This window comes from Colletotrichum paranaense (genome assembly GCF_030867605.1).
Source record: "Colletotrichum paranaense strain IMI 384185 chromosome Unknown Scaffold_5.1, whole genome shotgun sequence".
In the NCBI taxonomy this organism is placed as follows: Eukaryota; Fungi; Ascomycota; class Sordariomycetes; order Glomerellales; family Glomerellaceae; genus Colletotrichum; species Colletotrichum paranaense.
In genome coordinates this window covers 2,930,114-2,955,739 of record NW_026848963.1, presented here as the reverse complement: position 1 = coordinate 2,955,739, position 25,626 = coordinate 2,930,114, and the positions used below count along the sequence as shown (strand labels likewise).

Here is a 25,626-nt window from a genome sequence, read left to right as displayed (position 1 = left end):
AACGCTTCTCGCCACACGAATCGTGGGCGACTTTATGATTTGGGTGTTTAGATCTGGGCCACTATGGGCAATCCTGGGCAGCAAAAAACACACAAGATATCCCCCCCTTCCGCAAGGGCCGTTCGGCACACTCTGGAGAGGCTCGTTGGAAGCGCGACGGGCAGACACACGACGAAGAAGATCTCATAGACAAACCAGACTTCTGTGGCCCTTTCGACCTTGCCAATGGCCTCTGATGCGGCCTTTTTCAATCTCTTCTTTCATTTCACGCATCCATAACTTTTACCATACTATTTGGTACCCAACTCTCTGTCTTTCATTTGTTCGAGGCAACACCTTGTGTGTGTCTTTGCTTCCTGAGCGCTCAGGAGCCATGTAGCTTGGCCGATGGAGTGACGCAAGCATGGAGGGGAACATTGATAGAGACGAGCTCCCTGCACTGCAATGCATTGTCGCTTGTACCATAGCAACATACCCGCTGATTTCTTCGGTCTATCCGGGAACAGAGAATTTACGGCATTTTCATGAAGTTTGCATTATTATCGCAGCGCTCGCATCAAGCATATTTCAAATTGAGATTGCCAGGCCCGAGAGACCGAACCACAGAAACAATGGCTGACTCTAGTGCTCATGTCGGTTCCGTATAGGTCATGCACGGCGGTTATTACTGACTGGGACACAAAAGCCGCCGTTTAGGTCGTTAAGCACGATGATTGGAAGATGGCCGTGTTGTGGCTAATCTCGCGTGGGAAGCGCTCATTTCGATCGTGGGAGCCACCAGGGAGGCGTTGAAACCGCTGTCGAAGTGTTTTTTAACTAGCGCCGTCGACGGTCTAGACCACTGTCATCGCGGGCCCGGATGCTCCATCATAATCGAACAACATGAGCGGAGACTTCCCTCTGGCAATGAAGACGGATCCAAAGTTTCGGTCTGCCGCGCCTGGGATAATCCCTGAATACAGCCATCGAGTCCACAACATCGTCGATGAAAAGCGACTGTCTTTCTCCAGCCGCACAGCGGTTTCCGTCCGATCGGTCCCATTACGACCTGCTCCAACGCCCTGACGCCGCGCCGCGCCGACGGGATCCGGGCGTATTCGTACCCTCGAACAAGAGCGAGGCTCTCGCTTGAGAGTCATATCCAGACCGTCTCGCTGGCCCTCGGTGAAATCACGACAGAATCCGACATTGAGGCTCGTGAATACGGCATCAACTAATTCCTAGGAGCTTTGACCCCCGCAGTTCATGTTTGTTCAACGATCCCAGCCAACCGGAGCAGAAGATGCAACTTTTGGGGAACGGGGCCAAACGAAGTTTATTTTCTTGCGACTCTACGGGGTGAAAAAGATTGGGCAAGCACATGGTAAAGGCTGAGGCAACAAGTTTCCATCGAGGATGGCAACCTAATTCCGTACAGCTGCTTGAGTACCACTGATCCATCAGGCTGCTATTCTGCGATCGGAATTCTCGAATTGGGGTAGAATGACCACTCAACATGCATGCCTCGGTCAGCGAATCAGTGAAAATGTTCGACAACCCTATCGAGTGCTTTCAGTATGGATGGAAGACACATCAGGTGCTCATACGCTGAAAGGGGTCCATCGCGACATACCCCGACAGCTCCGCGGCCACCGACTGGCGAATAGCGGGGCAATTGCTTACTTCGTCCGATCCGTCAGCAGACCATCCCCCCGACGTACCCGGCGAGACACTTACACACCGGCCGAATTCCGGCCATGCCGTGCGATCGGCGTAGTACAAGATACCTCGCGAGGCCGCCCGACAATCCCCCTCACTGCTCTACGTCAAGCCACAGCGATCGCCGCCTTCCATTGCCTTTTGAGATTCATGAGCCACTAATGATGTGGCGAGTGCTTGCGTGTTTCGAGGATCTGGAAGCGCCATGGACTCTTGTCTCATTCGCTCGAAGACGTTTCCTCGGATGACCCAAACATGAGTCAAAATTTGAAGGTTGAGCTAGTAAGCCGACCTACATACGCCTATCCGTGCCATGAGGCCGAGAAGCCACATGTGGCGCAAGCGACGCACCACAGGACCAAAGATGGGCGACTACCTACGACTACAATGGCCCATCATGAGCGTGTTGGATGCTGCGTTGCTCGGCTACCTCCAAGAACTTGTGGCTGAGGGGTGTGTAGAGAAAGGTTGTTGGTCGATACTTTCGAGCAGCAAACGTGCTGACCTCAAAGAGCTTGATATCAAGACACCAGCGTACACAAACAACTACCCATGCTCATACAATTCGATCGCCTACGTATCATGGTATCATCTCACCAAAAGCGATGTCGTATCACATCACAGGCACATCACCTCTGTAGCCTGGATCAAAGGTGTCTATCATGGAGGCCGCCCTTGGCTAGAGCTGCAAGATGAACGACCGGCCTCTTGTACGGCCGCAACCATGTGGCCGCACAAAACCTCCTTTGCCAGACGATGTCAGAGGACAAGCCCTCAAACGACATTGTGTCTCTGAATCACGCACGGCGACGGCTGGATTGTATTACATTACGCTAACAGATTGAGAGTTGTTGGATCTCTGACTCGATCTTCTGATCGATGTCTCCGGCACCAATAGCCCGGACCGTCTGATATTTCGAAATGCCGAGGTGAGGGTTTGTGATTGAAATACAGTCCAGTCACGTCGAACTGTTACTGAAAGACGTCAAACCCAACAAATTTCACAACATCGCAGAAAAATTCTAGGCGCATTTCGCCGGTAGTCTTGAACTTTCCTGACAGATACATTCAAAGAGGGGCCTGCGTGCGGGGAATTCGGGGTCAGAAAACGGCCTTGGCATGCGGAAAGCGAGGCTTTCGCCTTACCAGGTCGATCTCCTGCGGCTAAAGGTAACGGTAGCACCTTCGGCCCCGGTCGCATGCGACCCCATGGTCCCATTGCTGATGGGAAAAAAAACGTAGGGATACTTCGAAGATTGCCCAACTTGCATCAGAGCCTGATAGTGTCTCAAATTCTTCAGACATTGTCTAAGAATTTGGAGCTGTACACACCAAATCACCCAAGAAGAGAAAAGTAGCGGGAAGCACTCCTCCGGCCACGCGTCTCATACCATGTCGCGAAGACGCGGTTGCGAGACCCTGCACCTGAAAGTTAATGATTTCCGAAGGGTCTGCATCATGCAGCGGCACGAGTGCACGGTGAAGGTCTACGCGAGCGGGTGAAGCCATAGGTCCTGCATTCCAAGTACCGGTACATTGGAAAATGGAGTGCCAGCCACGGCCTAGAGATGGTGGAGGGCACTCGCCACAAATCAGTTCTCAAGCCGTTCAGCAGACGCTTCTGAGTGGCTCAAGATACGAGAGAGACTGGGACCTTTTGTCCTAAGGGAGTGGCTCAACCGGCTTCCCAAAACGGAGCGTTTGCACGCTGATCATTGACGACCACGGGAGCATCTCCAGGACCACGCAGAAGAGCCTGGACCCAACGAGCTGTAAGAGAGACCTCGGAGAGACAGCCTTGTCACGCAGCTTCGACGGCGTCTATGGAACACGAAGATACTTCATGCAGAGAAAAGGAGGGCAGTTACATTCCAGATGACCTCTGTGAGCCTGTGACGAGACAGGATGCGCCATGATTGCGCGGCTACTAGCCACAGTTGGTGCCACAGGTCGATAATCCGGCGCCCATGATCCTCCATGGCATGAAGATCACTCCAAACTATATATCGAAGTCGCATCATTCTTCAGGGGAAGTATCCAGTCAGATTCATCAAGACCATGGCATCTCAGCTGGCCAAGGGTTCAGCCCCTTCGCGTAAAACAATTAGGTTTAGCGAAGGGTTTAAGGCCTCTGTTCGGCTTCGACCTCGCCCGCCACAAGTGTAGGGAAGACGTCGATCACTTGCTTCATGTGGCTTTAGAGGCGAGCCACACTTGGAGCGTTCGAACGATATGTGTGGAGAGCTGCGTGGCTGAAGTGGCTGAGCCGCTGCTTCCCTGGGGGGTGTGCGCCAGGTGTGGAAGAGGTACGACTTCTGACTGGCTCTGGTCTGATGCACTCGCCACAGTTGAAGGGGGACGGATGGGGGAAACAAATGGCGTTCGTGCGTAGGTGCGGCTTTTGCAGCCGTCGGACGCAGTGGGCGCCCCAGGGGTGAGTGTCTTTGGGGTCTCGTTAGGAAGAAGTCACTTTCTATCTCGCCACCATCTGGGCCGCTCATTGGGTGCCAGGACCCCTACACGATTCCAGACTCTTGGGATCGCCGAGGATAGGGGTGCCACGAGGGCTCGGGACTCGGGAGGCATGGCGGAGGGGTTCCATCAGAAGAAGGGAGTCTTGGACCCAGCCACAAGGGACTCTCGCCAAGTTGAAGAGGATAAGAGTCGACGATGCCCCATGGACCAACGCTCGACGCGGCTCTCTTGGTTGATGGATGTGAGGTTCTGGTGCCCTTTCCACGCTCTTACACCGATCGTGCCCTGCCTTTTTCTCCTATCTGCTTCTACGACTCCCTTCTTCCTCCAGGACACAGCGACTTCGAGGTGAGAAACCCTCTTCTTGTTTCCTCGTTTCTCCTTACCCCATCCTCCACCTCCTCTCCAGCCACAGTGAGGGACTAGGTTTCTCTGCTTCGGTAGCGGAGTGACGCTTGTCTTGCCGTTGGAACATCAATGGTGAGCCAATGGCGACGACACACGAGGCCTGTCGGTTTCCTGAAGCGGTAACTTGAGGCTTTTGCCACACCCGAGAGCTCTCTCCTGAGGGAAGATCGCGAGTTCGTGGCGGTGTTCCCCTTTCACACCCTTTCTGGCCTTTGGCTCGGAACGTGGGGGGGCGAGGGTGAAGGAGGAGTGAGAGGACCGTAGGCGAGAAGGGGCTAGGGCTGCAGGATCTCGCGATTCACATCCTCTTCACTATCTACTGGTCTGTTACCTGCTGCATGAGGGCATTCCCCTTGTAGAGCAGCAGCCGAGACGGCGATCCTCGCTTGCCAGCTGGCTCCTTGTGGGTGCAAGTGCTCCCCTTCGGGACCTTGAGGACGGATCAGTGCCCCCAGTGCCACCTACAATCGGTCTTGCTCCCTGTAGGGCAGGCGACAAGCGAACGAGAAGCCCTTGAAGCAGCGGAGACAAGCGTTTCCACTGGTCAATGGGCAGGATGCTGCGGGTGGCCAGGCGACGAGCTGTCGCCACGCGAGACAGAAGCTTGCCCCTGGCTTGTTTCCGCGATCGGCAGCGAGAAGATAACTCTTCTGGCGGCGAAAGGGGCATCTATCACCACAAGAGACCACTGGAGAGGTTTATCGCGCGGGGCGATATTCAGATCTGCAGACTCTGTCACCTGGAATGCGACGGTGATCGTGTGGCAGGAGTCCCAGTAGAAACGCGATCGCCGTGGGAAGATGCCTTCTAGGGGCAGCTGTCGCAGTATGCTGAGTAGCATTGAGTTTAGGGCTGAAAGGTGCCTTTTCTTTTCTACTGTGTATGCTTCCCCCGTTTCGCCAGCTCGCCACCCTACCTCTCTGCAAGCTCTCAGAGTTTCTCTGGGTGACCTGACCTGACAGGCTGGCGAAGAGGCACGTTGAGTGGCGGGGATCGGCAAACACGTTTTGAGAGGGGGGGGCCTCGGCACGGTCAGATGGGAGCCCATGATCGGCTGGGGATGACAGAACTCTGTGGATGATGGGACGTTTCAGAAGCTTTGTCAAAGAGAAGGAGAACGACCGACGAATGTGAAAGGCAGGGATTCTCCCGGATCTTTTTGCGATGGTCTTTTCTTTCTGATGGTTCTGACGGCGAACAAGAGGAATGAGATCTGCAGATCGACTGTTTGCAAGAAGCGGGGAAATCTGTTGCTGTGTTTTTTTGGTTGACCAATTTTTGCGTGGTTTTCAACATGGAGATGGCAGTTTGCAGAGCTTTGTTCTGCAGTTATCCGAATCGGCCCGTTTTGGGTTTTCAATTCAACTGATTTTGGATTTATTATGCCTATTTGCTGTTGATTTTTATATTCTTTTCGCAATGCTGTCATGTTTTTGGTGGAATTGAGTTGATGAGGATTTTGGGGTTACTTTTCAGGTGAGAGGAGGCGAATGGTGATCGGCGGTGATCGGCCGTACGTCATTGCCCGTTTCTACCAGCTCCGCGACGTTTCGGAGGCGGGGGGCACGTTGCGCGGTCCAGTACAGCGTAGGAACGGCCGGCGGGAGAGGATCGGGGTTTTGCCACATAAGAGATGAGCGAGAATTTAGCTATAATTCCAGTGATTTCTATTTGCACTTTTTTGCCTGTGCATTTTTGTTGTGACTGTTCTTTTCATTCGTGCGACTTGGGGAATACGCTCAGTGGAATCTGCGTGGATGGGCGACGCTTTGGGGGGAAGGAGTTTGGGATTTACGACGACACAACGGTTGTATGAGTTTGGATTGGAGTACGACTGAGGTTGAATCTGGATCATTTGAATGATGGAGATTCGCTTGCTCTGGATGGGAACTTCGCGATGAGGTTGATGTCCGAGGTCGCGTAGGGGACGGAAAGGGGGGAGATACTGGGCGCGAAATGGGCGATGACGAAGACCACGACGAACACGAATGGGATACACGATGATACGATTACGACGATAGCGAGAACGTTGCAACGGATTTGCGTTGATGGAGTCATTCGACACGAGTGACGATGGTATAGAAGCACGCAGCCCCGATGATGAGGTCGGTTGCCCATGGATTCTGCCGACTCAACCCACAAGGGCGATTTCAACATCCGGCACGACGATAAAAGGCAACAGGTGGATGGGAAATGCTAGACTGTGACACCGAAGCGGATCGAAGCGGAACGTGGGATGGTGTTTCCCGACGAGCGGAATAGTTACGAGGATGCTTGGAAGGAGGGTGGGCTTGGGCTGGCATGCTATACTCTCACTACACAGCCATGCTCTGAGGCTACATCCATCCATTGTTTTATGTTTGGGGATGGGCCATGGAGAGTTTCCTTAGAGAATGAGGTCGAGCGGACAGATGGGATGCCTGATCGTAAGAGGTGAGAGAATACCTGCCTTTTGGGTCATGGTATGAGGGAAAGGTAAGTCGGTACTGGGGCCGGACATGCCGTCTCGCTATGCTTTCGTCGATGTGAAGTCATCCACCATTCACCCCTCAACCGTCGACCGGCAAGGTAAGCGGAGTCGGGTGCTTTCGCCGTTGGGGTTGTGTCTAGGGAGGTTGCTGTTTAAGGTGAGAGTATCAGGTGAGGTATCGTCTATTCCTTCAGCTGTCAGTCGTGGGAATTTCGTTATGGAGTTACATTCGGTGCTATTACTGTCGTCTCTCAAGTCGTAGATTGTTTCACTCTCAAATTTGGGTAAGTAATGTCCCCACGAGATTCTTACCAAAGGCGTTTGTGGGCCTTTACGGACTGTATACACCCTGCGATAAGCTAGCCTTGCTGGGCCTCGCTGTGGTAACTCTGGGGGAGGACCTCGAGGGGACAAGGTTTGCCCAAGTGGGTTACTAAACGCCCACGACAAACACCTTGTAAGTTGTCGTCTTTGGGCCGCCGAGTGATGGGTTCTCAGCGTGCTTATTCTTGTATTTGTTGTATGAGGGGTGGTTTGCGCCCACCCCTCTGTCACCTGCTCTAGGCATTTTTGCGCATCGTCTGTGGTCATTCCGTTTCATCTCTTCCATCATCAGGATAATATGTAGTTGCTACTTGAACTCAAGTCATACAATGGCAAGCGCCATCGGAGCCTCTCGACCATTTCGTCACAATTAGTGGGAGGGAGTTAGAACTACGAGCAGTCTCTAAGTAATTCTTTCTTGATAAAGCCATACGCAGTCCTTACTCATAGTCGACAGCAGGGCACCTTATATATACCCTCCAACTTCACGCAGCCGTTCAGGCGATCCTCAAGGCACCAGTGATTAATGCCATCGACTTCCTCGGCATGAGATAATTTCTAGGAGAAAACTGAAAGTTACTGTTACCCCGAGATCATCTCTTCAAAGACAAACGTCTCTTTGTCTTGGTCTGACTAAGGATACCCTCCCGTTATCTATTACGCACGCTCATCCTCCCAACATCGTGAACGAATACGAACAGGTCTACCAGATTCCAGGAATGACTAGAAGTTCACTGTGCCTCCGAGGTCCCCTCCTTCGGATGTTGACACTCGTGCGGAACCTGGCCTCTCTCGGACCTCTTATTCAAGAGAGTCTCCTCGTCTCTTTCCATAGTATCGCGGAGCCGGCGTAGAAGCTCTTCCTCATAGTTCTTGCCGAAGCCACGTCTCAAGCTTCAACCTCGATGTCTTTTCTCAGTCCCTCCTTACCTTCGAGCTTAACTCTACATGGCCCCCACTCCAGGACCAACTCCACAACATGGAGGGACTACCGACAGAAGACCCGAAAGCAGATCTCACCCTTCTCATCAAGGAATAGCTCTAGCGGGACAGTCTCGTCACTCTCATCACTAAAGCTTGGATCGCGAACCACAACCGGAATTTTCCTGCTCCGCAGCGCCTTCCACTGGGCCTTGTCTGTCGTCGGGCGTTGCAGATAATAGGTAATCCTGTCCGGTAACCCGACGAGGTGAAGATACTCAGGTCCACGCTTGCGAGACCCTAGCCGGTTGTGTCCTGTCTTCAAGTACCCGGCCGCGCCGTAGCTAGGATGCGCCAGGTGCTTGTCCACATAGAGCTCGATACTCGGTGGGGAGAGGGATTATTCGAGCGCGCCGGACAGGTCCTCTGGGTATGTGATATTCGAACTGAGACAATCGAATCTGACGTTTTGGATAACCCGGAGGATTCCGTCGGCCGTCGCACTAGGCTGAGAACTTGAGGAGGCGTGATGGTCGCTCGATTGTTGGGCACACGGCCACGGCTACGTAAAGACGATCTCGACGTCGTCATTAATGATCCAGAAGACGTCAAGCGCTGGGCATGCCCAAACAAAATCCTCCTTCAAAAAGCCAAACATGAGCTCTCCAAAGAGTGAGGCACGCGGTAGCATGTAGGGTTGGCTGCGATAGCGAAGGGGATGGAAAGTCTTCAGGGTCATGGCCCTGGTCCAAGAGCAGACTTGTAATGGCAGTCGCATATTGTTGAAGCGCTCCCTCGAGGAAACTAGCTTCGTGTCTTGAAGGTGTGGGAATTGTCGTTGTGAGTAGGCTGTTGCGTCGTCTTGTAGTACGCGTCCCGGAAGTTGTAGTCTTTGAGGGTCTTGACTGGACAAATCTCCCACGTGATGGGCTGATAATCGGCGGCGGCGCCTGCGATCATTCTGTCGAATATCATAACTATGATCTCGTTTGGAAGATGGGGAAGGCAACGAGACTCCTCCACTACGTCCGAAGTCTTTTGCGGCGTCATTGTCGTAGGCGAATCAATACTCAGGAAGCGTAAAGTGATACGGTAGTGATGATACTGTATGAGAAATTTGTGATGATGGTGTGTTGCCCCTAGAATTTCTCAGCGTTTGTCAGGTAGGATAGTAGCCATAATATCTGTAGAACCGATGGCTTCAGAGACGGCAGATGAAGAACCTTGAGTGTTCCACCGACACTGGACTCGAACAACTTTTTCTTTCGATCTCCGAAAGAAAATCTTGTCATGAAATGTTGATGCTCTGACGTTGACGTCGGGAGAAGACGGACAAAGACTTTCTTTGCCGACCTTTCAAGCATGGGTTTGAAAACCAAAGGATCGTACGCCTACACGACCAGGCGTCGGGCTTTGAATTCTTTGTTTGGTATCTATGCTTAGAAGAAAGGAGAAGAAAGAGAAATTCTCAAGCACAATATTATTCCAGACTAACTAACTTGGCCCTCTTAAATATGTGTGAGGCATTCTGCAAAAGTAGAATCTCGTTGTCCGAAACTTCCCCACCACCATGTTCATGACGCCGTGATTCCAAGAGCTTACTCCGTGTTCCGTAGCCACAGTGACACAGAATCATCTAGTATCGTTCCCAATATCCTGTTGGCATCACAGTATCATCCAACCTGACAAGAATTTACAATCTTTGGTCTCATCTGGAGTCAAGTATTTCATTTTGAAGCCTTCGGTCGTCTGAATGATCTCTGCACCACCCTCGCCATCCGTGACGTACAATCGAACTTTCTTATTCTCGAGAAATTCCCAATTAGACATGCCATCAAATTTTGATGTTAAGAGTTGCAAGTCGAGATCTATTCTGTCGTCAATCTCTACCGGCTCGCTCGGGCGAGGGCTTGGTAGAGCCGATGGTGAACGGCGACTCCAATAATATCTCCATGGTTCGAGGTGACAGACTACTTTCCTAAGATTGGGTAGCAACGACAGAGCAGTACAGAAATTGACTGGCTGATTCTGGAAGTATCTACTACCAGGGTCCGGACTGGTGGGAAGGATGATGTTTTGCACTTTCTGTAGGAGTCGAATGCCCTCCAGATTTGCTTCAAAGTATTCGTCTTCCATGGAAAAAGCGTCGATTTCAGGCAACGCCCATCCGTAGGGGGGCTCTTCACCCCGTGATATTTCCGCTCGGATTAACCTTTGACGAACCATTTTTTGACCCGTTCTGTTGATCTGCGAGGGAAGTCTGAGACTTGCGAATCTCTTTCGAATTTCGTGAGACATTCTTCCGTAGTCCCTGGCGTCTAGGGCGATGAGGCTTTTAATCAAATAAGTCCGTTCCCAGAAGATTGGACATGCGGACTGCACAGCTTCTGATATGAGGATATCGATGATGGCCATATATATCCTAGAAGGCAATGAAGCCGGGCCAACGGGGCGGGTTTCGCTCTCTTTTTCGTCTTTTGTTGCCGACAAGCATTGTGAGCATGTGCATTCTGGATTTAGGAACTTGATACTTGGACTTTCCGCATCAGGGTCATCCGAAGTATTGTAAACCTCAAAGGTAGAGAGTCGACTATCTGGTACTTTTCCGTATACTCGTACGCTTCGACGGCCGAACGGATTCCAAAATGACCCAAACTTGGTCTTTTCGGGGAGATGATGGTCGCTCCATTCGGGAAAATTGTCGGCATCCATAGGAATCATACCGAGAAGGCATTTGGTATCACTCATCTCGATGGTGTCAATGAGGCTTTTCCCATTGAAGATGACTTCTTTCAGTTGCAGCAGATTCTCAACAACTTCGAGAATAGCCATTTTGAATTCCAGGATATGAAATCGTCGAATTTGTTGCATGAAAGCGTGGGCCTCAAAAGTCGGGAGATATATCAATGAATCGAGGAGGCTTCTAAAGTAATAACTTTCCACTTTGGGTACCCGGAATAGATCAACGTAAGGTAGGACGAAGATGTCAGGGCCCGTTCTCTCAAGATAAAAATGCAGCGAGGGAATCGGTATGAAGACCCTACTAGTGAGCTCTCTGCATTTCTTGTTGATCTGTAAAGGAATAGAGATGTTTCGGAATCGATGGATGCTGAGCGGTCCAGGGTAACCCACGTCGCCAGTGAGAGCGAGCCGGAAGTTCGACGGAGCGTCTTCTGCGTACTCTAACCGCCACTCAATGGCCCGCGAAGAAGCTTTCGCATCTGCGAGGAAGGCCTCAATGATGGCAAAAAATATCTCGGTGGGGATAGAGTCAGGGCCGGCGCAACCTGGAAGCGCCGGACGAAGTTGATGAGGAGACATCGTTGGATGACATAGATTGGCTCGAAGAAAAGTAAGTGGTAAGAAATTCAGATGAGAACGAAGTAGAAGCTTAAAGTGATTTTGGAAGAAGCGGGAAATTTGAAAGGAGGAGGAATGCTCCTCCTTTCCGGAATGAGGGAGGATGCACCATTTCGCGGCAAAGATTTCTACCCTTTTGGGCCTTATTTTATCCGACATATTACAGGTACCTGGACGGCAATGTCTGCTGCCTTGAACAAACGATGACTGACTTTGGAGCTGCGGAGCCGCAAACCTTCGAAAGGGACCAAAGACTAGTGCCAGAGGCGACAGAAGGGAGGAAGCACCAGGAATATCAGCGGGCACAAATGATAAGAGAGCCCCAGCCACCTGCCTGTTGGGGTCACAAGGCAATCAATTGGTGTATTATGCCTGCAAGCCGTTCCGTTCTCACAAATAATACCTTACATCGTACAGAGCATGTTTGAGATTAATCCGCAGTGAAAGCATGAACAGAGGAGTAGGAGGTAGTGAGATTGCGCTAAACGTTTGGCCAAATTAATTGTATTTTCCACGGCCTACTCATTGCTTTCGACTTTGATCTGAACTGATAATGTATACCTCGCCCGAGACGCGGCAATCCCAGAGTCCGCGGGTTCATCGTAGCTCAATATCTCGTACAAGTACAAATGGCTATTCTGAAGCTTCAACTCTCCTTGTCATTATACTCAAGTTCGGAGGGGCAGCAGGAGCAGTCGGGAAAAAGATGCTTCACGCGAATACCGTCTTTGGTAATTTTCATCTCCATAACAGCCGGCTTGATATCATCCCTGAACGCAAAAAGCTCAATCTCACGGCTCTTAAACGGAAGCCACAGCTTGCGGAAGGCACGACCATGTCTCTCCTCCCAAATCTTCATATCCGGGTACCGGTGACCCTCGACCTTCATCCAGCCTGGGTGGATCGCCAGGAGCTCGGGGTCATCGTACATGGGCACGGAATAGCCGGCGATGATGGAGACCGTCTGAAGGCTCGGGAGCGTTGACATCGCGGCGACGGCGACCTTGTTGTTCTTCTGAAAGAAGCGAAGTGTCGGGAGGAAGACGTGCTGGACGCCGCTCAGGAAATCGTGGCCCAGGGGAGTGGGAAGCTGAATGGCCGACGAGCATTTTGTCTCGCGCGTGGGACGGGCTCCTTCGGTGTCGTTGAAGTCGGGCGTGAAGAGGTCAACGTCAGGGCGGACCCAGGCGTCGACAGCGGAGAGGGGCGAGTAGTATGAGTGGTTCTTCTTGATGGGCATGCGACGGAAGTGGCGATGTACCATGGAGCGCGTCTTCTTGTCGATTTGGAGGGGAAGACGAATGCTCTGGAAACGGTCGAGTTCGCTCATCTCAACCATCTCGGAGCCGACGTTATGGCCTCTGATCCGAAGGACGAGCTTGGTCGGGGCGTCGTGGTGGTAGTCGATGACCCATAGGACTGAGCGGTTGTCGGCGAGAGCGTTTTCGAGGTAAGCATCGATGATGCTGAGGAAGATCTCGCGGGGCAGATCTGCAGGACTTAATTTGCCTCGTCGGATAGTGGATCGCGACATGCCGGCGAAGGAGGCTGTCGAGAGGACTGTTCGGTCTGCGAGGCGAACTTGACCGCCTTCTCCTTTGGTGTTTGACAAGCCTGCTGGCGAAGATGAAGCAACGGTGTCAGACGCCGTTGTATCTAGATGAGGAGATTTAGCAAATGAAAAGTGGTAGTGAGTGCGGCGAGTTGTCTATTTACCTTCCGACCGCCAGAATTGAGGATCTGACGGTGTTTTGTCGAATCCTTCTCAACACTCCGACCTCAATGCTAGAAGAGGGTGGAAAAGGAAAGAAGGGATGAGTCGAGGTAGGAAGATTGGGACTTTGAGAAGATTCGGTTTCATGTGAGTAGCCGCTTAGTCGTCATGTTGGGCTCTATTTGTTTGTCTACCTGCATACTCACCCTTGACTTAAGGTGCAGAATCAGGCCTATGGCAGATTAACCCACCACAATACGGATCAACGTCCTGTCACATCTTTCTCAGAAAAGCTGAGGCTTCATTAAAGGCCCTGAACTGGAGACAACGTCATACATACACGGTGAACATGTGCAAAAGAAAATGAATTACCTTTGATCAACTGTGCATGGGACAAAGACTTTGGTGTTTCCTCATTACGACTTCTCATGAGCCAACGTGATGAAAAAACTGAATCCCCAGTACGTTCTTCTATGATAGACTGATTCTTGGGGCGAGAGCTACCCCAACTGCCACACCAGTCTTTCCGTAACCACAAAGCTGGGTATCTATCCTCCTTCCAAAAGACAAGTGTGAATCCATCCCTTTGTACCATTCGTGATCCGCCAACGTCAAAGTCAGATTGCCAAAGATTCCAAGACCTGCTTCATGCGCTCTCTCAACTCTTCGACGGCTTCGTCGGCATAAGGCTGAATGTATGTGATCATGATCTTGTCACGACTTGGGTGTAACTCCATGATGGGGCGCTGGTCATTGTCGATGACCCCGAAGAGCTTGACTCCTCGTGCTTCAAGATGACCGACCCAAAGAGCTCTGAGTGCTTCAGAGTCCTGAGTGCAGAATTGTGCAAGGCGCGGAAACTTCTTCGGGTCGACCTCATGGAAACCTGGCTTCATTCTATTGTGAAGTCTGCCAAATTTTCCAACGTTGACTGTGATTGACTTGAGGTTCGGGAGTCTGATTAGGGTTGAAAGGGACTCCTTGTTTGCAGTGATGAGGTAGTGCAAGCGCAGAAGAAAGATCTTTTCGATGCGAGAGAGGAGGGCGTAGCCAGAAGCAGAGGGCAGAAGCACAGCTTGGTTGTAGATGAACTGTTCGGCCTCGCGGCCTTCTTCCAGAGATGTGAAGAAAGGGACGAACTCGTCTGTGACAGCGACGTATGCTTTGACTGGGCAAAGTTGGCGACTGAGTCCGTCGGGAGTGGCGACCATGTATGGGAGTCTGGTAAAGGTCTTCTCGGTCATGCGTCGGGACTGCTGGTTGATCTGCGAGACAAGGCGAAGCTTCTGGTGGCGCTTGTAGGTCACGGAATGGGGCTTGTCCTCTAAAATGTTGACATCGTTGAGGACCAGCTTGGTGGCCAGGCTGTGATTGTAGGCGAGAGACCAGACCTTGGTATCGTTGCTCTTCGCCATATCGATAAGCTGTTCAACAACGTGAAGAAAGACCTCGTATGGCACACTAGCCTTCATCTGAGGCCGCTTATTCACCGCTGCGACAACAGAAGATGGGAAAGGGTCTGCCATGATGGCGGTGATTGTCGTGACTGGTGGTGGTTGAGGTGTGATAATATTGTGATATTGTTGTTGCTGTGGTAATGGGTACGGTCGCGGTAGTGAAAGTGAGAGAAAGGGAGAGTGGGAAGAAATGGATAAGCAGGTGAATATTTTATACCACAGCAATAAGGAACTTTCGAATTGTAAAGAGGAAGGTGCAGCTCACTCAAAACAAAAAGGAAGGAGCAGGAAAATTGTGAGTGTGATTCAATGTGATGAAGAGGAGGCTTCCGGGACCGAGAAGGACGACAGTGGCTGGACGAGACGAGAGACACACTGAGAATCATCAAGGCTATTGAAGCAAGGCTGTTTACAACTGGGATATGATGCTTCTTTCAAGATGAGTAAGGTAAACAAATAATTGGCAGTCTTTTCCGCGAGCCCTTCGGCCTATTGACATGGTGTGACGATAGCTTCACCTCAGAGCTTGAGATGGATTATAAGCCGAGGACTGCCACCGTCATAAAGTCACTATCAATCATACCCTCTGAACTTGCCGAAAGTGTACCATGCGGCCCTCCATATTGTTTGTACATGCGTCGGTAATCAACGCTATGGTAGAACGCGACTGGAAATTTGCATCTGGTCTTACCGTCTTTTATTTGGGCTGGCCGTGGACGGTGACAACTTTCTTAGACAAAAAAACAGCATTTTCCGATCGGACCATTGTAGCTATATCTCATGATGATATCACTGGTGCAATGAATTGAGACTTCATGGACTTTACGAATGAGTATTGTTTTTCATACGAACGACTAGCTGTCTGAGGCCCAATCCTCCCACTTGTCATCTCTTCGTATGAGCTGAATGATACCCCTTGTGTACAATCGAACAGGAGCCAGTATCGTGGAACTCTGAATATCGCGAGTACGCAATAAGGAGGCAGGAAACCTCGTGTCCATCTCTGTCCATCAGTGACAAACACCCATAACCATCACAGCCACTGCACTAAACGCTACGGAATTCGCCTCCGCGAGCCAGATCATCGCGACTGAGCATGTTCAGCTGACCACCGTTGTCAGCCTTCATGGCAAGAATGACCGGGTGACGCTGATTATCGTAGCAATGACAGATGGGGTCGAGGAATTTCATGCGGACGCTGCCATCGTTCTTTCGAATGAGCTCGAGAAGCTCCACGTCGCCGGCACCAGGCGCGTAGCACACGAGCTTGATGCCCTTCTGCTGCAGCTTGGCCCAGACGGGCTTCATCTCTTGACGGTACTTGCGCTCCCACTCGATAAGGGACGGGAACAGCCTAATGTCGAGGGGAAGTTCCGAGTTGTGCTGGTGGCGCTTTCTCTTGGGGGTGCTGAGGATGCGGATGACGCCAACGTCGATGGCGACTTGCTTGAGGTTGGGCAGCTGAAGGATGGCCTCGAAGTCCTTGCCATAGGCGTAGCGGTACAACTCAGTAATGAAGATGCGGACGCTCTGAATGGAGTGGGTGATGAGACAGTTGGCGGGGCGAGGTCTCATGAGAGCGGCATAGAGGTGCGGGATGCTCTCCCGCTCGCCCACGAAGATGAGGAAGTGGTCTCTGGTGGGACAGATCCAGCCGACACGCACGAAGCCGGGCTCGGCGCCTTCGACGTAGATCATCTCCCAGGGGCGGAAGATGAGCTTGAACTTGATGCGGGAGCGGCGGTCGATCTGGTTGAGAATGCCAACGATGCGGAAGCGCTTGCGCTGGGGGGCGCGGTTGCCGAGCGCGGCGTAGTCGACTTGGTCGAAAACCGTCAGGCCAGACCTGGCGTCAGGCGTAGGGTTACGGGAGGTCCAATAGAGGATCGAGTCGGTCTTCTGCTCGGCCTCCTTGAGGAGGTAGTCGAAGACGAGCTCGAAGACCTTGTGCTTGGGGTCTTTCGGGCCCACGACGACTGAGAGGGCATTGCCGAGGGATGACATGTTCATAGACGATGCCATCTTGGCGTCAGGAGTGGATGTCGAGGCACTCATTGTAATGGTTGGAAACCTCAAAATCGGTGGGAGATTTTTTGTGTGCCTGAGTGCAATGTGTATGGGAGAAGAAGAGAATGAGAAGCTGTTTGAAGTGAGCTAAGTAAGTAAAAGGAATAGGGAGACGTGTGGGAAAGAAATTAGGCAAGATTATTTCTTCTATTGCTTGCAAACGGTAGCCGTCAATCTATACAGACGTGCAGGTAGCCGAAGGAGCGGTATGGGCTGAAGTGGAAGTGGTTTGTTTGTAGTCAATCGATGCGGGAGCCGGGAGATGTTCAGTCATGCTTGATCATACGTCCTTCAATCTGCTTCGCCTCCCGTACCTTAGTCGTCACAGTGCTTTTCTGAAATGATATCAGTGCCAAGTGCTTTGAGACTCAGGTTCCGGCCAGCCCTGCTCTCGAGGAAGATAAGGATGGAGTTTCATTGTAGCAAGAAAGTAAGTCCTTGATGTTGGTGTGGGAGAGGGATTCACCATTACGAGACACAAGTTGAAGGAAGGATTGGAAGGAAAATACCATTCACATGTGTTTTAAGCCGAGAAAAGTTTATAGAGGCAAAAAGTAGTGTCAAGTGTCAATTTAGGTATTAAAAGATGAGGTTGTGAATTCCTTAATTCTTCCCCCTCCCCTTTTTGTGCGACTTTCGCCCCTTTAGTTACAAAGAAATCAAGTCCTCTCCAGACTCAAGATTAATCTCCTTTGTAGTTGCCCGAATCTGCGGCAACTTGTTCACACTTCGACTTTGAAGCACATTGGTGACGCTCGCCTTCTTCTGCGGGGGGCTACTGAAGAAGATGTCATCAAACAACTTGTTCGAGAACCGAGTCTTCAGATCCTCCAGAGTCCACCCGGCCTCCTTTCCAATATCCGCCATGACCCCGAGGAACTCTTGAATCTCAGTCTTGTAGTCCTCGTTCTTCATCTTCTCAAGCCACGGCCTGCCGTTGACGCTGAATTCCTTCCACTCCTTGGCCCAGTGAGGTCGCGTCTTCAACAGTTTCTGAGTATTAGGATCTTTGAGAGCCATCCATTTGTCGAGAACTTGCTGAGCAAATGGCACCCAGATATCGGAGGCCGCGTGGAGGGTAAGAACCTCAATCGAACAGGTGCCCAACTCGTTGCCACGCTGAGGCGCCATCACGACATTACTTCCTCCCATGATCCTCATCTCCAACGGCATGCGCATGGGACATTTTTCCCGATTCTCTCTCGTATACGCAGTGAGAATCGCATCCCACCAAGCGCGCTGGACAGGGGCATAGTCAATCTCCACAGGCTCATCAGGTCCAAACGTCTTGCCGCCCTTGGCCACGAGCGGGATCTCGACCTCCATGTCACGCACGCGGACGTTTTGGATCGCACGCTGGAAGTGCAGCGCGTCGGGGACGTAGGTCGTGACCTCCTTCTCCGGGAGGGCCAGCATGGCGAAGCGGGAGATGAGGGTTACGGCCGCCTCGGTGAAGCAGACTTGGTCGACGAGCTTGTCGAGGAGCGTGGTGTTCTGAAGCACGTTCATCGTGAAAGTCTGCACGAAGGAGAGGAAGATGTGGGCGTCGTCGGGGAAGTTCACGACGCCGGCGCTGTTGGTTGTGTCGTTCCAGCAGTTGACCCAGACTTTGTCCGAGTACGGGAACCAAAACCACTCCGAGTAAAAGTCGTTTGTCGCGCGGTCCTCGAAGATCTCCTGATATCCCCGCCTCTCTCCCTCGGTTAGGTTGCGCCAGGGGTCGGCGAGCGTAGCTGGGAGCTTAGACAGGTCGAGATCCGCGGGCGGAGGCACGGCCAGCGCGACGGAGACCTTTTCGGGCTTCAGGCGAGCGTAGGTCATGGGCGACATCTCGAGTGTGATGTGCGTGACGACGCCCATCAGTCCGAAGCAGCCGCTCGCGGCTCGGAGGTGCTCGGGCCTGGTGACTTCCTGCGGCTCTCCGTGGCAGTCGACGTACTCGATGCGACGGACGAGATCGCTGAGGGTCTGGTGGCGACGGCCGGCGCCGTGGCAGATTGGGGCGTTGGAGCCGCCCAGGGTGATTTCCACCATGATGACGTTCATGGGCATCGTAACTGTCTTGTTGTCAATGCACCATCGGCGTAGTCTCTCGTTTGTGCAAGCGGTGCCGACCCTGACGAGGTAGTTGCCGTTCTCGAGGGGCTTTTCGGAGACCATGCTGATTGTCTGGAGGTCGTTGGCGGCGGACTCTGGGAAGGGTAGAGCCGTAATGTTGGGCAGCTTGGTGACCTCGTGAAGGCCAAGGAGGGAAATGAGAACATAGCCGTTCTCTGCGAAGACCGGGGACCACGAGTGACCTGTTGAGAAAAATCAGATATTGAGCGAGCAGATAGAGACATGCTGAAACTTACGGAAACCTGAGCACCGCACGCCCATGTTGTGCGCCTTGGCGTACTTGACAATGAGTTGGACCTCCTGAGATGTCTTTGGCACACATGTGAGAGCTGGAATGTTCTTCACGGTGAGACCCCAGTTCTGGAACTCCGTCTTGTAGTATAACTGACGACTGGTTAGACAAATCGTTTGTCGAGATAAATCATTCGAGCGAGGACTTACTACGATACCGGCTCCTTGGAGCTCATTCTTATTACCTCCGAAGAAGTCCTCCATCTTGGTCAACGTGTTTTGAAGAAGCGCTCTCTCCTTAACAGCAAGCTTATGGATAGGCTCCTTGAGCTTCTTGATACCCCGCGCACCAACCTGGATGACGCAGTCCGCCTCATGCAGCCTCGCCAGCTCCTCCCGGCAACCCAGACTGGGACCCATCTGGAAGCCATTGCCGATCTTCTTGGGGTCATCGCCGGCGAGGAATCTCTTGATACACTTTTGCTCGTCGTCAGTATGCTTATGGAGAATGTTGGAGAATGCGCCATCGGTTTCCGAGTCCTTGAAGACCTGGAGAAGCCTGCGGAGGAATTGGACGTAGTCGACATCTATGTCTTTGTTGATGTAGTCATCGAGAAGGGCTTGTAGACCTGGGACTTCCTTTTTGCTGAATTTGGGGTTGTTGTGGAGGCCCTTGGCAATGTGTCCGATACGTTCGTCGACCGAGTGGTCCCACGCTTTCGATGTGGAAGTCATGATTCAGTTTGGCAGGGTAGTCGAGTAGCTATCAATATTGGTTGTGATAGTAAACAGTAAGCCTGTCAATTCATAACTATCGATGGCAGACTGTCAAACGATGGGTATCAGGTAGTAGGATATCCTGCCGGGACTTTATATCTGTCCTAATTCTATGAGATATGCTCAGCTTTCCGCCCACAGAAGAATGCGACAGCTAGGGGACCGTCTTCATCTCTCAGAGCATTTGTTTTCGCGCAGTTTTTTCTTTCTTAATCTTCAGCCGCATTGAAAACATACGAAATCAGAAAGTCAATATCAGCCGTGTCTCAAATGAACACTGGGGGCGGGGGTGGACTTGACGACGAAAACGGCAATAGTATCGCCTTCGTGTGAAACAAGCGCCCACGAGGAGAGCCGGCAGTGAATGCCAACGTCTACGTAGATCATTTGCGGGGTATTACCCATCTTTTGGTATCAAAAGGTGAACGCGTTTGGGCTCTAGAGGAAAACAGGCGTCTTGTGTCGGCTTTGGGTCTTCTCCAACTTGTCTGTGAGAGCGGCGCATTAGGCTTTCTGAGAGAACACTCAGTTGAAGCGGGGAGAACAAAGTTGATAGCGAAGAACAAAGTCAAGTTCACAAGGCCAAGAATCAGTTAACGGCATCAATACATGCGGGGAGTGGCAAGATCCTTGACCTCCCGCTTGATCACAAAGGTCCGGCCCGACTTTTAGCCCATCCTCTGTGATGGCCTTAAACTCAATCGTTCACAGCCAAAGTGGATCACGGAAACATTAGGAACATCTCTCATGTTTAGGGGGTGGGGGGGGGGGGGTGGAATCTCTTTGGCTTGTGGCGTTGTAAGACATTTGGGGAGGCAGATAACCGGTACCGTCTCATCGGCCGAATTTTGTGGCTTTTCCATTTCTCAGAGGTCGTCGACGGGGATTTAATCAGAAATGGGCGAGAATGGGCTTGATGTCAGTCTCGTCCCAACTCCCGTAGTTTGAGATTGCCAACGCAGACTATCTGGAGCGTCTTTCCTTTATTTTACGATAGACCGACTTTCCTCATTTTGATGGAATTTCTATATCAAAGCCTAGACCATCAGCGGGTAATCGTCGGCCACGAAGGCACAAAGACTATGATCAATGATGAAAAAGCGCCAAGGGAATCTTCTCCAAATATCATTGCCAATCAATCACTGACTGTCCTCTCTCCGCTCGCTGTCTTGGTCTTCAACATCTCTATCCGATGCCGCAAAGATACCTTGTGAATGCTCGGGCAATCGGATCCTGCTCTCACGTCCACACGCAACCCACAGCAGAGCCCACAAGATAATCTGCCCAATTAGAAGCGTTAGTTGAGCAGCAAAGGTCGAGATGCTGTCCGTGTAGTCTATGATTATCTGGCCGACTGACCAGCCTATCCAAGACAGGGACACTGGTCCCAGCGCTCCGGTCAACGATGCCGATTGGCGGACCACGAAGGCCCAAAGAACTTCATAGAGTGTCAGCTGAAGTACTTGAAAGGTCTTTTGAAGGTTCACTTACGAGGCAAAGCTGCTTCGTTAATTCTCCACAGCAATTGGAAAGGACTAGCTTCAAGAAAGCTGAAGCCAGAAACGGCTAGGACGCTCAAGAGACCCGACGTTGTCGCGACTAAAACCATGACAATGACTAGTTGAAGAAATCAGTAAGTATTAAGCCATGTTCCTATCTTCAATTCGAATCGATCATGACCGCAACCTCATTTTAGCATTACATGAATGCCTTGAATGGCATTCAAGATACCAGACTTGCAGAAATATGCAAGTACACAGAGAATGTCAGTGGAAGAACAAGATAACTTACAGAGCGCCGATGGCAATTTGTAAATCAAGAGACCAGCGAGGATGCTGATGAATACAGCACCCACTCCGCTGACAGGGTCTTCGTGAATGACACCCTGAGAGGTGAGAGACATCGCCAGGGCGATGGAAAAGACCAAGAATGATTGTAAAGCGTTGGACAACGATTGCTATCAATTGCATTAGAATCTGAAAGCTGTGGAAGAGGAAGATTTCAGGACGAACCTGGTGCTTCCACCAAACAGCCCCCGCTGCTTTGGCGTAGAACGACTCAGAAGCCGCACGCTGTGAGTAGTAGAGTTTCTGATGCGGAAGAAGCCAGGTAACATCCTTTGGCCCTCCGATAAGATTTGAGAAGCCAACCTGTATGGCGTAGTACAGTAGGCTAATGTTGGTGAAGAAGATGATACCGCCAATGTCGATAGTCAGAGAAGTTTTGTGGAAGGTGATTTCTGGTAATGACCCAAGCGAGCCAACAAGCCCTTCGAAGGCAACGTTCCAAAAGAGGAAGCGCAGTGGTAACTCCTGGATGGGATACCATTTTATCATGTACTTGACGAGCGTCAACGCGAGACAACTTCTCAAGATGGCGTGGACCCTGGAGAGCAATACGGCGATATTGTGGAACAACGTGCCGCCTCTCACAACGCTGACTAGAACTGCTCATACATTAGTCTCTGGCTCGAGGAGGAGGGCGATGGGGATTTCTGAGTACTGTTCGCTGCGAAAGTGCAGATGGCGACTTGGTTGAGCGGCAAATACTGCAGCAAAATGAAGCCTGGCAGTTGCCCCACGAGGGACCAGTATGAAAGATGAAGATTGCGGATGGCCTGGCGGAATTAGATGGACCGAGAGTGCTCAGTCCGGCCTGCTATCAGTCAGCAGCTATTCATCTACTGATTGATCTGAGGCATCAAGGGCTTACAAGACATAGTGCGAAGAAGAGGAACTCTACTCCCCATGTGTGAGAAGTAGTGATAAGAGTCGAGGTCTTGGCTATGTTGTTTTGCGCTTGCACAGGTAGATTATCGTTATTGGAGGAAGAGGATGACGATGCATCATGTATGGTGTCGTGTGTCTGCTCCTTGGGTTGGGGGTGGGGTGCCAAAGACAGCCGGATCCTATCGATACGATGCAGCTGCTCGACCCCTCGACGATTCACTCTCAAGACAGCTTGCCTATGGAACGTGTTTGTCCGAGCGTCGTAAGAGCAGAGAAGAGTTCGCTGCAGACCACCTTCAGAGCCACATTCGAGTATAGCGACTGGTGGGATACGGCAGTGGAAGTGCGTGACCGTCATCAAGTACGTATCCACCAGAGTGAAAGCAAAAGTGCCGCTTCCGGCAGGCGGCCCGGAGGGCTGCAGCAATGTTGGTGGGTCTCGTCGGTCATCTTCATCGCTGTAATGTTGCGGGTTCGTGGTGCTGAGATTGCCATGATTGAACCCCCATAGATGCTTCTCAATGCTCGCAGAGTCGACAATGCCCTCTATGCCGATGAGTCGGGACTTGGCAGGCTGTTTGACTCTGCCTCGTGTTGAGATCAACACTATGGGGAACAAAAGAGCGAAGACCACGGCAAGAGGAAGGAGCCACATGTAGACCTGCCAGATCGACAATCGCATAAAGTCTGATAGTACGATGCTGGCAATACCAGTGAAGAAAGAGAATGCCATAGGGACGGAGAAGCATGCAAAGTACGTGAAGCCGACAAAAACGACATAACGCATCCCGAAGCTCCTGTCGAAATAAGGCTCTGGTTCGAGGTTGTCCCAATGAATCGTCGCACCGTGAACCTTATCCAGCATGACTGTATCGGCGCCGACCACGCCAGTTATACTGACGCTTGGAAAGATCTCGCTGAGCCTAGCACCCCAGGTATCTTCTACCCGGTGCCATGGGGCTCCGTCTGGCTGGGAGAGGGATATCAACCTGCTGAGGAAGGCTCCACTATCATTGGCGATGGAGAGCTTGGCAAAGGCCTGGAACCCGGAGTCTTCTTTGTTCACTGGGGGTCGATGGCGGTTGGGGAACAGACCCATTGTTGCGTATGCGATGTCTCTCTTGTTGAATTGATCCGTCTGACGCCTCGAGAAACAAGCGAGAGCAGCTTCGATGAGCCGAAGGTCGGTAAGGATCGCGGATCCTTCAAAGTGGTCCACGAGTTCCTTCACAGCCTCCGCGTCGTCCCATGCCCGCTCAGCGAAGTTGCGTTTCGCCAATTCCTTAGGTTCCGCTTGGTCCCCGAGGACATAGAGTCGTATGCGATATTCCCCTGGGCAAAGTAGGAGTTCCGGCAGCGTCCACAGGCGGGATCCCCACTGCCGTAACCACGGCGTGACGTTCTCACGCTTGTACTCAGGAGGCTCAGTGCTGGCAAGGATTGAGGCAACCTTGTCGTTTGCGGATGGCCCGATGGCGATGATCATTGAATGTGCCGCGCGCACAATGTCGCAAATTCGATAGACGTCCTGACTACTACTCGTCGATCGTGCGATGCCGTCGTCGTTCCTAACACACTCGAAGTCGAGCCAGAATGCCCTTTTGCCCACCCTTTTTGCGGCATCCATGCCCCATTTGGCCAAGATCTCTCGATCCTGTCGTGCAACTTTTTTGTTAGCGTTCCTGGTAGCTTCGTCTTGGTAGTCGTGCTTGTTGAGTTCCTCCTCAGTAGCTACCCTGAACTGGAGCCTGGTGTATGAGACGAAGACGAACTCGAGGTCTACATCGTCTCCATGCTGCGCGAGGTAGTCGGAAACCTTGACTGTCTCGTATATGCCTTGTTCAAAGTCTCTGACGAAGCATAGGTATCGTGGACGAAGAGAAGTTGGCGAGCTGTCGACGCGTGACCCTGAAGGTGGCAGAGACCCGCTCAACCTGATGTTATCGGTGTAATGCTGCTCTGATGCTGGAGGCCTTGCTTCTTGCAGGGGACCAGAAAGGATGGCATCTTGCTCTACCAGATGTCGACCTGGAAACGGTCTCTTCTGGATGCTTTCCTCCCTTGAGAGAACGCATACGTTATCGTAGCGTGAGTCCTTTTTGTTGCGAGCATCGACAAGCTGTTGTACAGTTGTCCCAAGATTCCCGGCCCAGCAGACCTTGAAATCATGATCAGTTCGGTTCTGGTCAGTCTGTCAGAGCAAGAATATGTCTCATACCAGCATACAAAGCACCGGCCATGCCACGAGGAGCTTCAGCGCTGTCACCACTAGTGTGTAAAAGCTAATATTGTACTTCCTTGTCCCAGGAACAAATAAAGATGAGCCGGTCCAGTAAGAGACGCGCAAAACTGGCGAGACTCGGGAAGGTAACTTTCCCAGGCGCGACCATCTCGATGTCTCGGGCAGAACGTCCGGCTCTTGGCCGCACTGAAGCACGAGTGGAACCAAGTAGCCGTCCGATGGCCGGGCCCACCATTCGTGGCTTGGGTCCGTGTAGTCGGGTTCCATCCTTTCAGGATCTCGCGATGCTTGATGAGGCGCGCATAGATCAAATATGCAACGATTTCGCGCTCAACTTAGAAGCAGAGTAGGAATCAGAATGCGCTTGGCGCGTATCAAGGGAACGCCTCACTTTTGTGTGGTTTTCGCGCTGAATGTCGTTGCCTGCTTACGCTGCACAGCCACGGCGGCTGAGACCTTGCATGAACCCCTGTCATTGTCGATGAAGTTGCTTCTTCTAGAGGTAGGCGCCGATAGCTTAGACTATTGGCTGGAATTAGTCAATGTGGGGCCACGCAACATCCAGCGCGAAATTGGAAGGAAGCACCGATCTTAACTGTCATGGCTGCTGCACCTTCCAGATATTGCCGTGAGAA

General features: G+C 51.8%; 9 protein-coding genes across 9 annotated transcripts; 1 reads left to right on the top strand and 8 right to left on the bottom strand.

The window, feature by feature from the left end:
- Nucleotides 1-2,029: 2,029 nt before the first annotated feature.
- Nucleotides 2,030-3,056, top strand: CPAR01_07395 (uncharacterized protein; the record flags this gene model as incomplete). Its single annotated transcript, XM_060491664.1, has 2 exons — nucleotides 2,030-2,408; nucleotides 2,761-3,056. 2 exons carry the CDS (start codon nucleotides 2,030-2,032, stop codon nucleotides 3,054-3,056), a joined length of 675 nt encoding a protein of 224 aa, XP_060350538.1.
- A 2,069-nt stretch (nucleotides 3,057-5,125) lies between these two features.
- On the bottom strand, nucleotides 5,126-5,629 carry CPAR01_07394 (uncharacterized protein; the record flags this gene model as incomplete). Its single annotated transcript, XM_060491663.1, has 1 exon — nucleotides 5,126-5,629. The coding sequence occupies one exon, from the start codon at nucleotides 5,627-5,629 to the stop codon at nucleotides 5,126-5,128; it is 504 nt and encodes a 167-aa protein (XP_060350537.1).
- Nucleotides 5,630-9,100: 3,471 nt separating this feature from the next.
- CPAR01_07393 (uncharacterized protein) lies at nucleotides 9,101-9,346 on the bottom strand (the record flags this gene model as incomplete). The annotated part of the gene is made up of 1 exon (XM_060491662.1): nucleotides 9,101-9,346. One exon carries the CDS (start codon nucleotides 9,344-9,346, stop codon nucleotides 9,101-9,103), a length of 246 nt encoding a protein of 81 aa, XP_060350536.1.
- A 615-nt stretch (nucleotides 9,347-9,961) lies between these two features.
- Nucleotides 9,962-11,617, bottom strand: CPAR01_07392 (uncharacterized protein; the record flags this gene model as incomplete). Its single annotated transcript, XM_060491661.1, has 1 exon — nucleotides 9,962-11,617. The coding sequence occupies one exon, from the start codon at nucleotides 11,615-11,617 to the stop codon at nucleotides 9,962-9,964; it is 1,656 nt and encodes a 551-aa protein (XP_060350535.1).
- Nucleotides 11,618-12,302: 685 nt separating this feature from the next.
- Nucleotides 12,303-13,190, bottom strand: CPAR01_07391 (uncharacterized protein; the record flags this gene model as incomplete). The annotated part of the gene is made up of 1 exon (XM_060491660.1): nucleotides 12,303-13,190. One exon carries the CDS (start codon nucleotides 13,188-13,190, stop codon nucleotides 12,303-12,305), a length of 888 nt encoding a protein of 295 aa, XP_060350534.1.
- Nucleotides 13,191-13,987: 797 nt separating this feature from the next.
- On the bottom strand, nucleotides 13,988-14,896 carry CPAR01_07390 (uncharacterized protein; the record flags this gene model as incomplete). Its single annotated transcript, XM_060491659.1, has 1 exon — nucleotides 13,988-14,896. One exon carries the CDS (start codon nucleotides 14,894-14,896, stop codon nucleotides 13,988-13,990), a length of 909 nt encoding a protein of 302 aa, XP_060350533.1.
- A 978-nt stretch (nucleotides 14,897-15,874) lies between these two features.
- On the bottom strand, nucleotides 15,875-16,882 carry CPAR01_07389 (uncharacterized protein; the record flags this gene model as incomplete). The annotated part of the gene is made up of 1 exon (XM_060491658.1): nucleotides 15,875-16,882. The coding sequence occupies one exon, from the start codon at nucleotides 16,880-16,882 to the stop codon at nucleotides 15,875-15,877; it is 1,008 nt and encodes a 335-aa protein (XP_060350532.1).
- Nucleotides 16,883-17,542: 660 nt separating this feature from the next.
- CPAR01_07388 (uncharacterized protein) lies at nucleotides 17,543-19,978 on the bottom strand (the record flags this gene model as incomplete). Its single annotated transcript, XM_060491657.1, has 3 exons — nucleotides 17,543-19,194; nucleotides 19,249-19,396; nucleotides 19,454-19,978. 3 exons carry the CDS (start codon nucleotides 19,976-19,978, stop codon nucleotides 17,543-17,545), a joined length of 2,325 nt encoding a protein of 774 aa, XP_060350531.1.
- A 1,181-nt stretch (nucleotides 19,979-21,159) lies between these two features.
- On the bottom strand, nucleotides 21,160-25,258 carry CPAR01_07387 (uncharacterized protein; the record flags this gene model as incomplete). The annotated part of the gene is made up of 7 exons (XM_060491656.1): nucleotides 21,160-21,458; nucleotides 21,512-21,637; nucleotides 21,812-21,977; nucleotides 22,033-22,466; nucleotides 22,570-22,675; nucleotides 22,733-24,907; nucleotides 24,968-25,258. 7 exons carry the CDS (start codon nucleotides 25,256-25,258, stop codon nucleotides 21,160-21,162), a joined length of 3,597 nt encoding a protein of 1,198 aa, XP_060350530.1.
- Nucleotides 25,259-25,626: the final 368 nt, after the last annotated feature.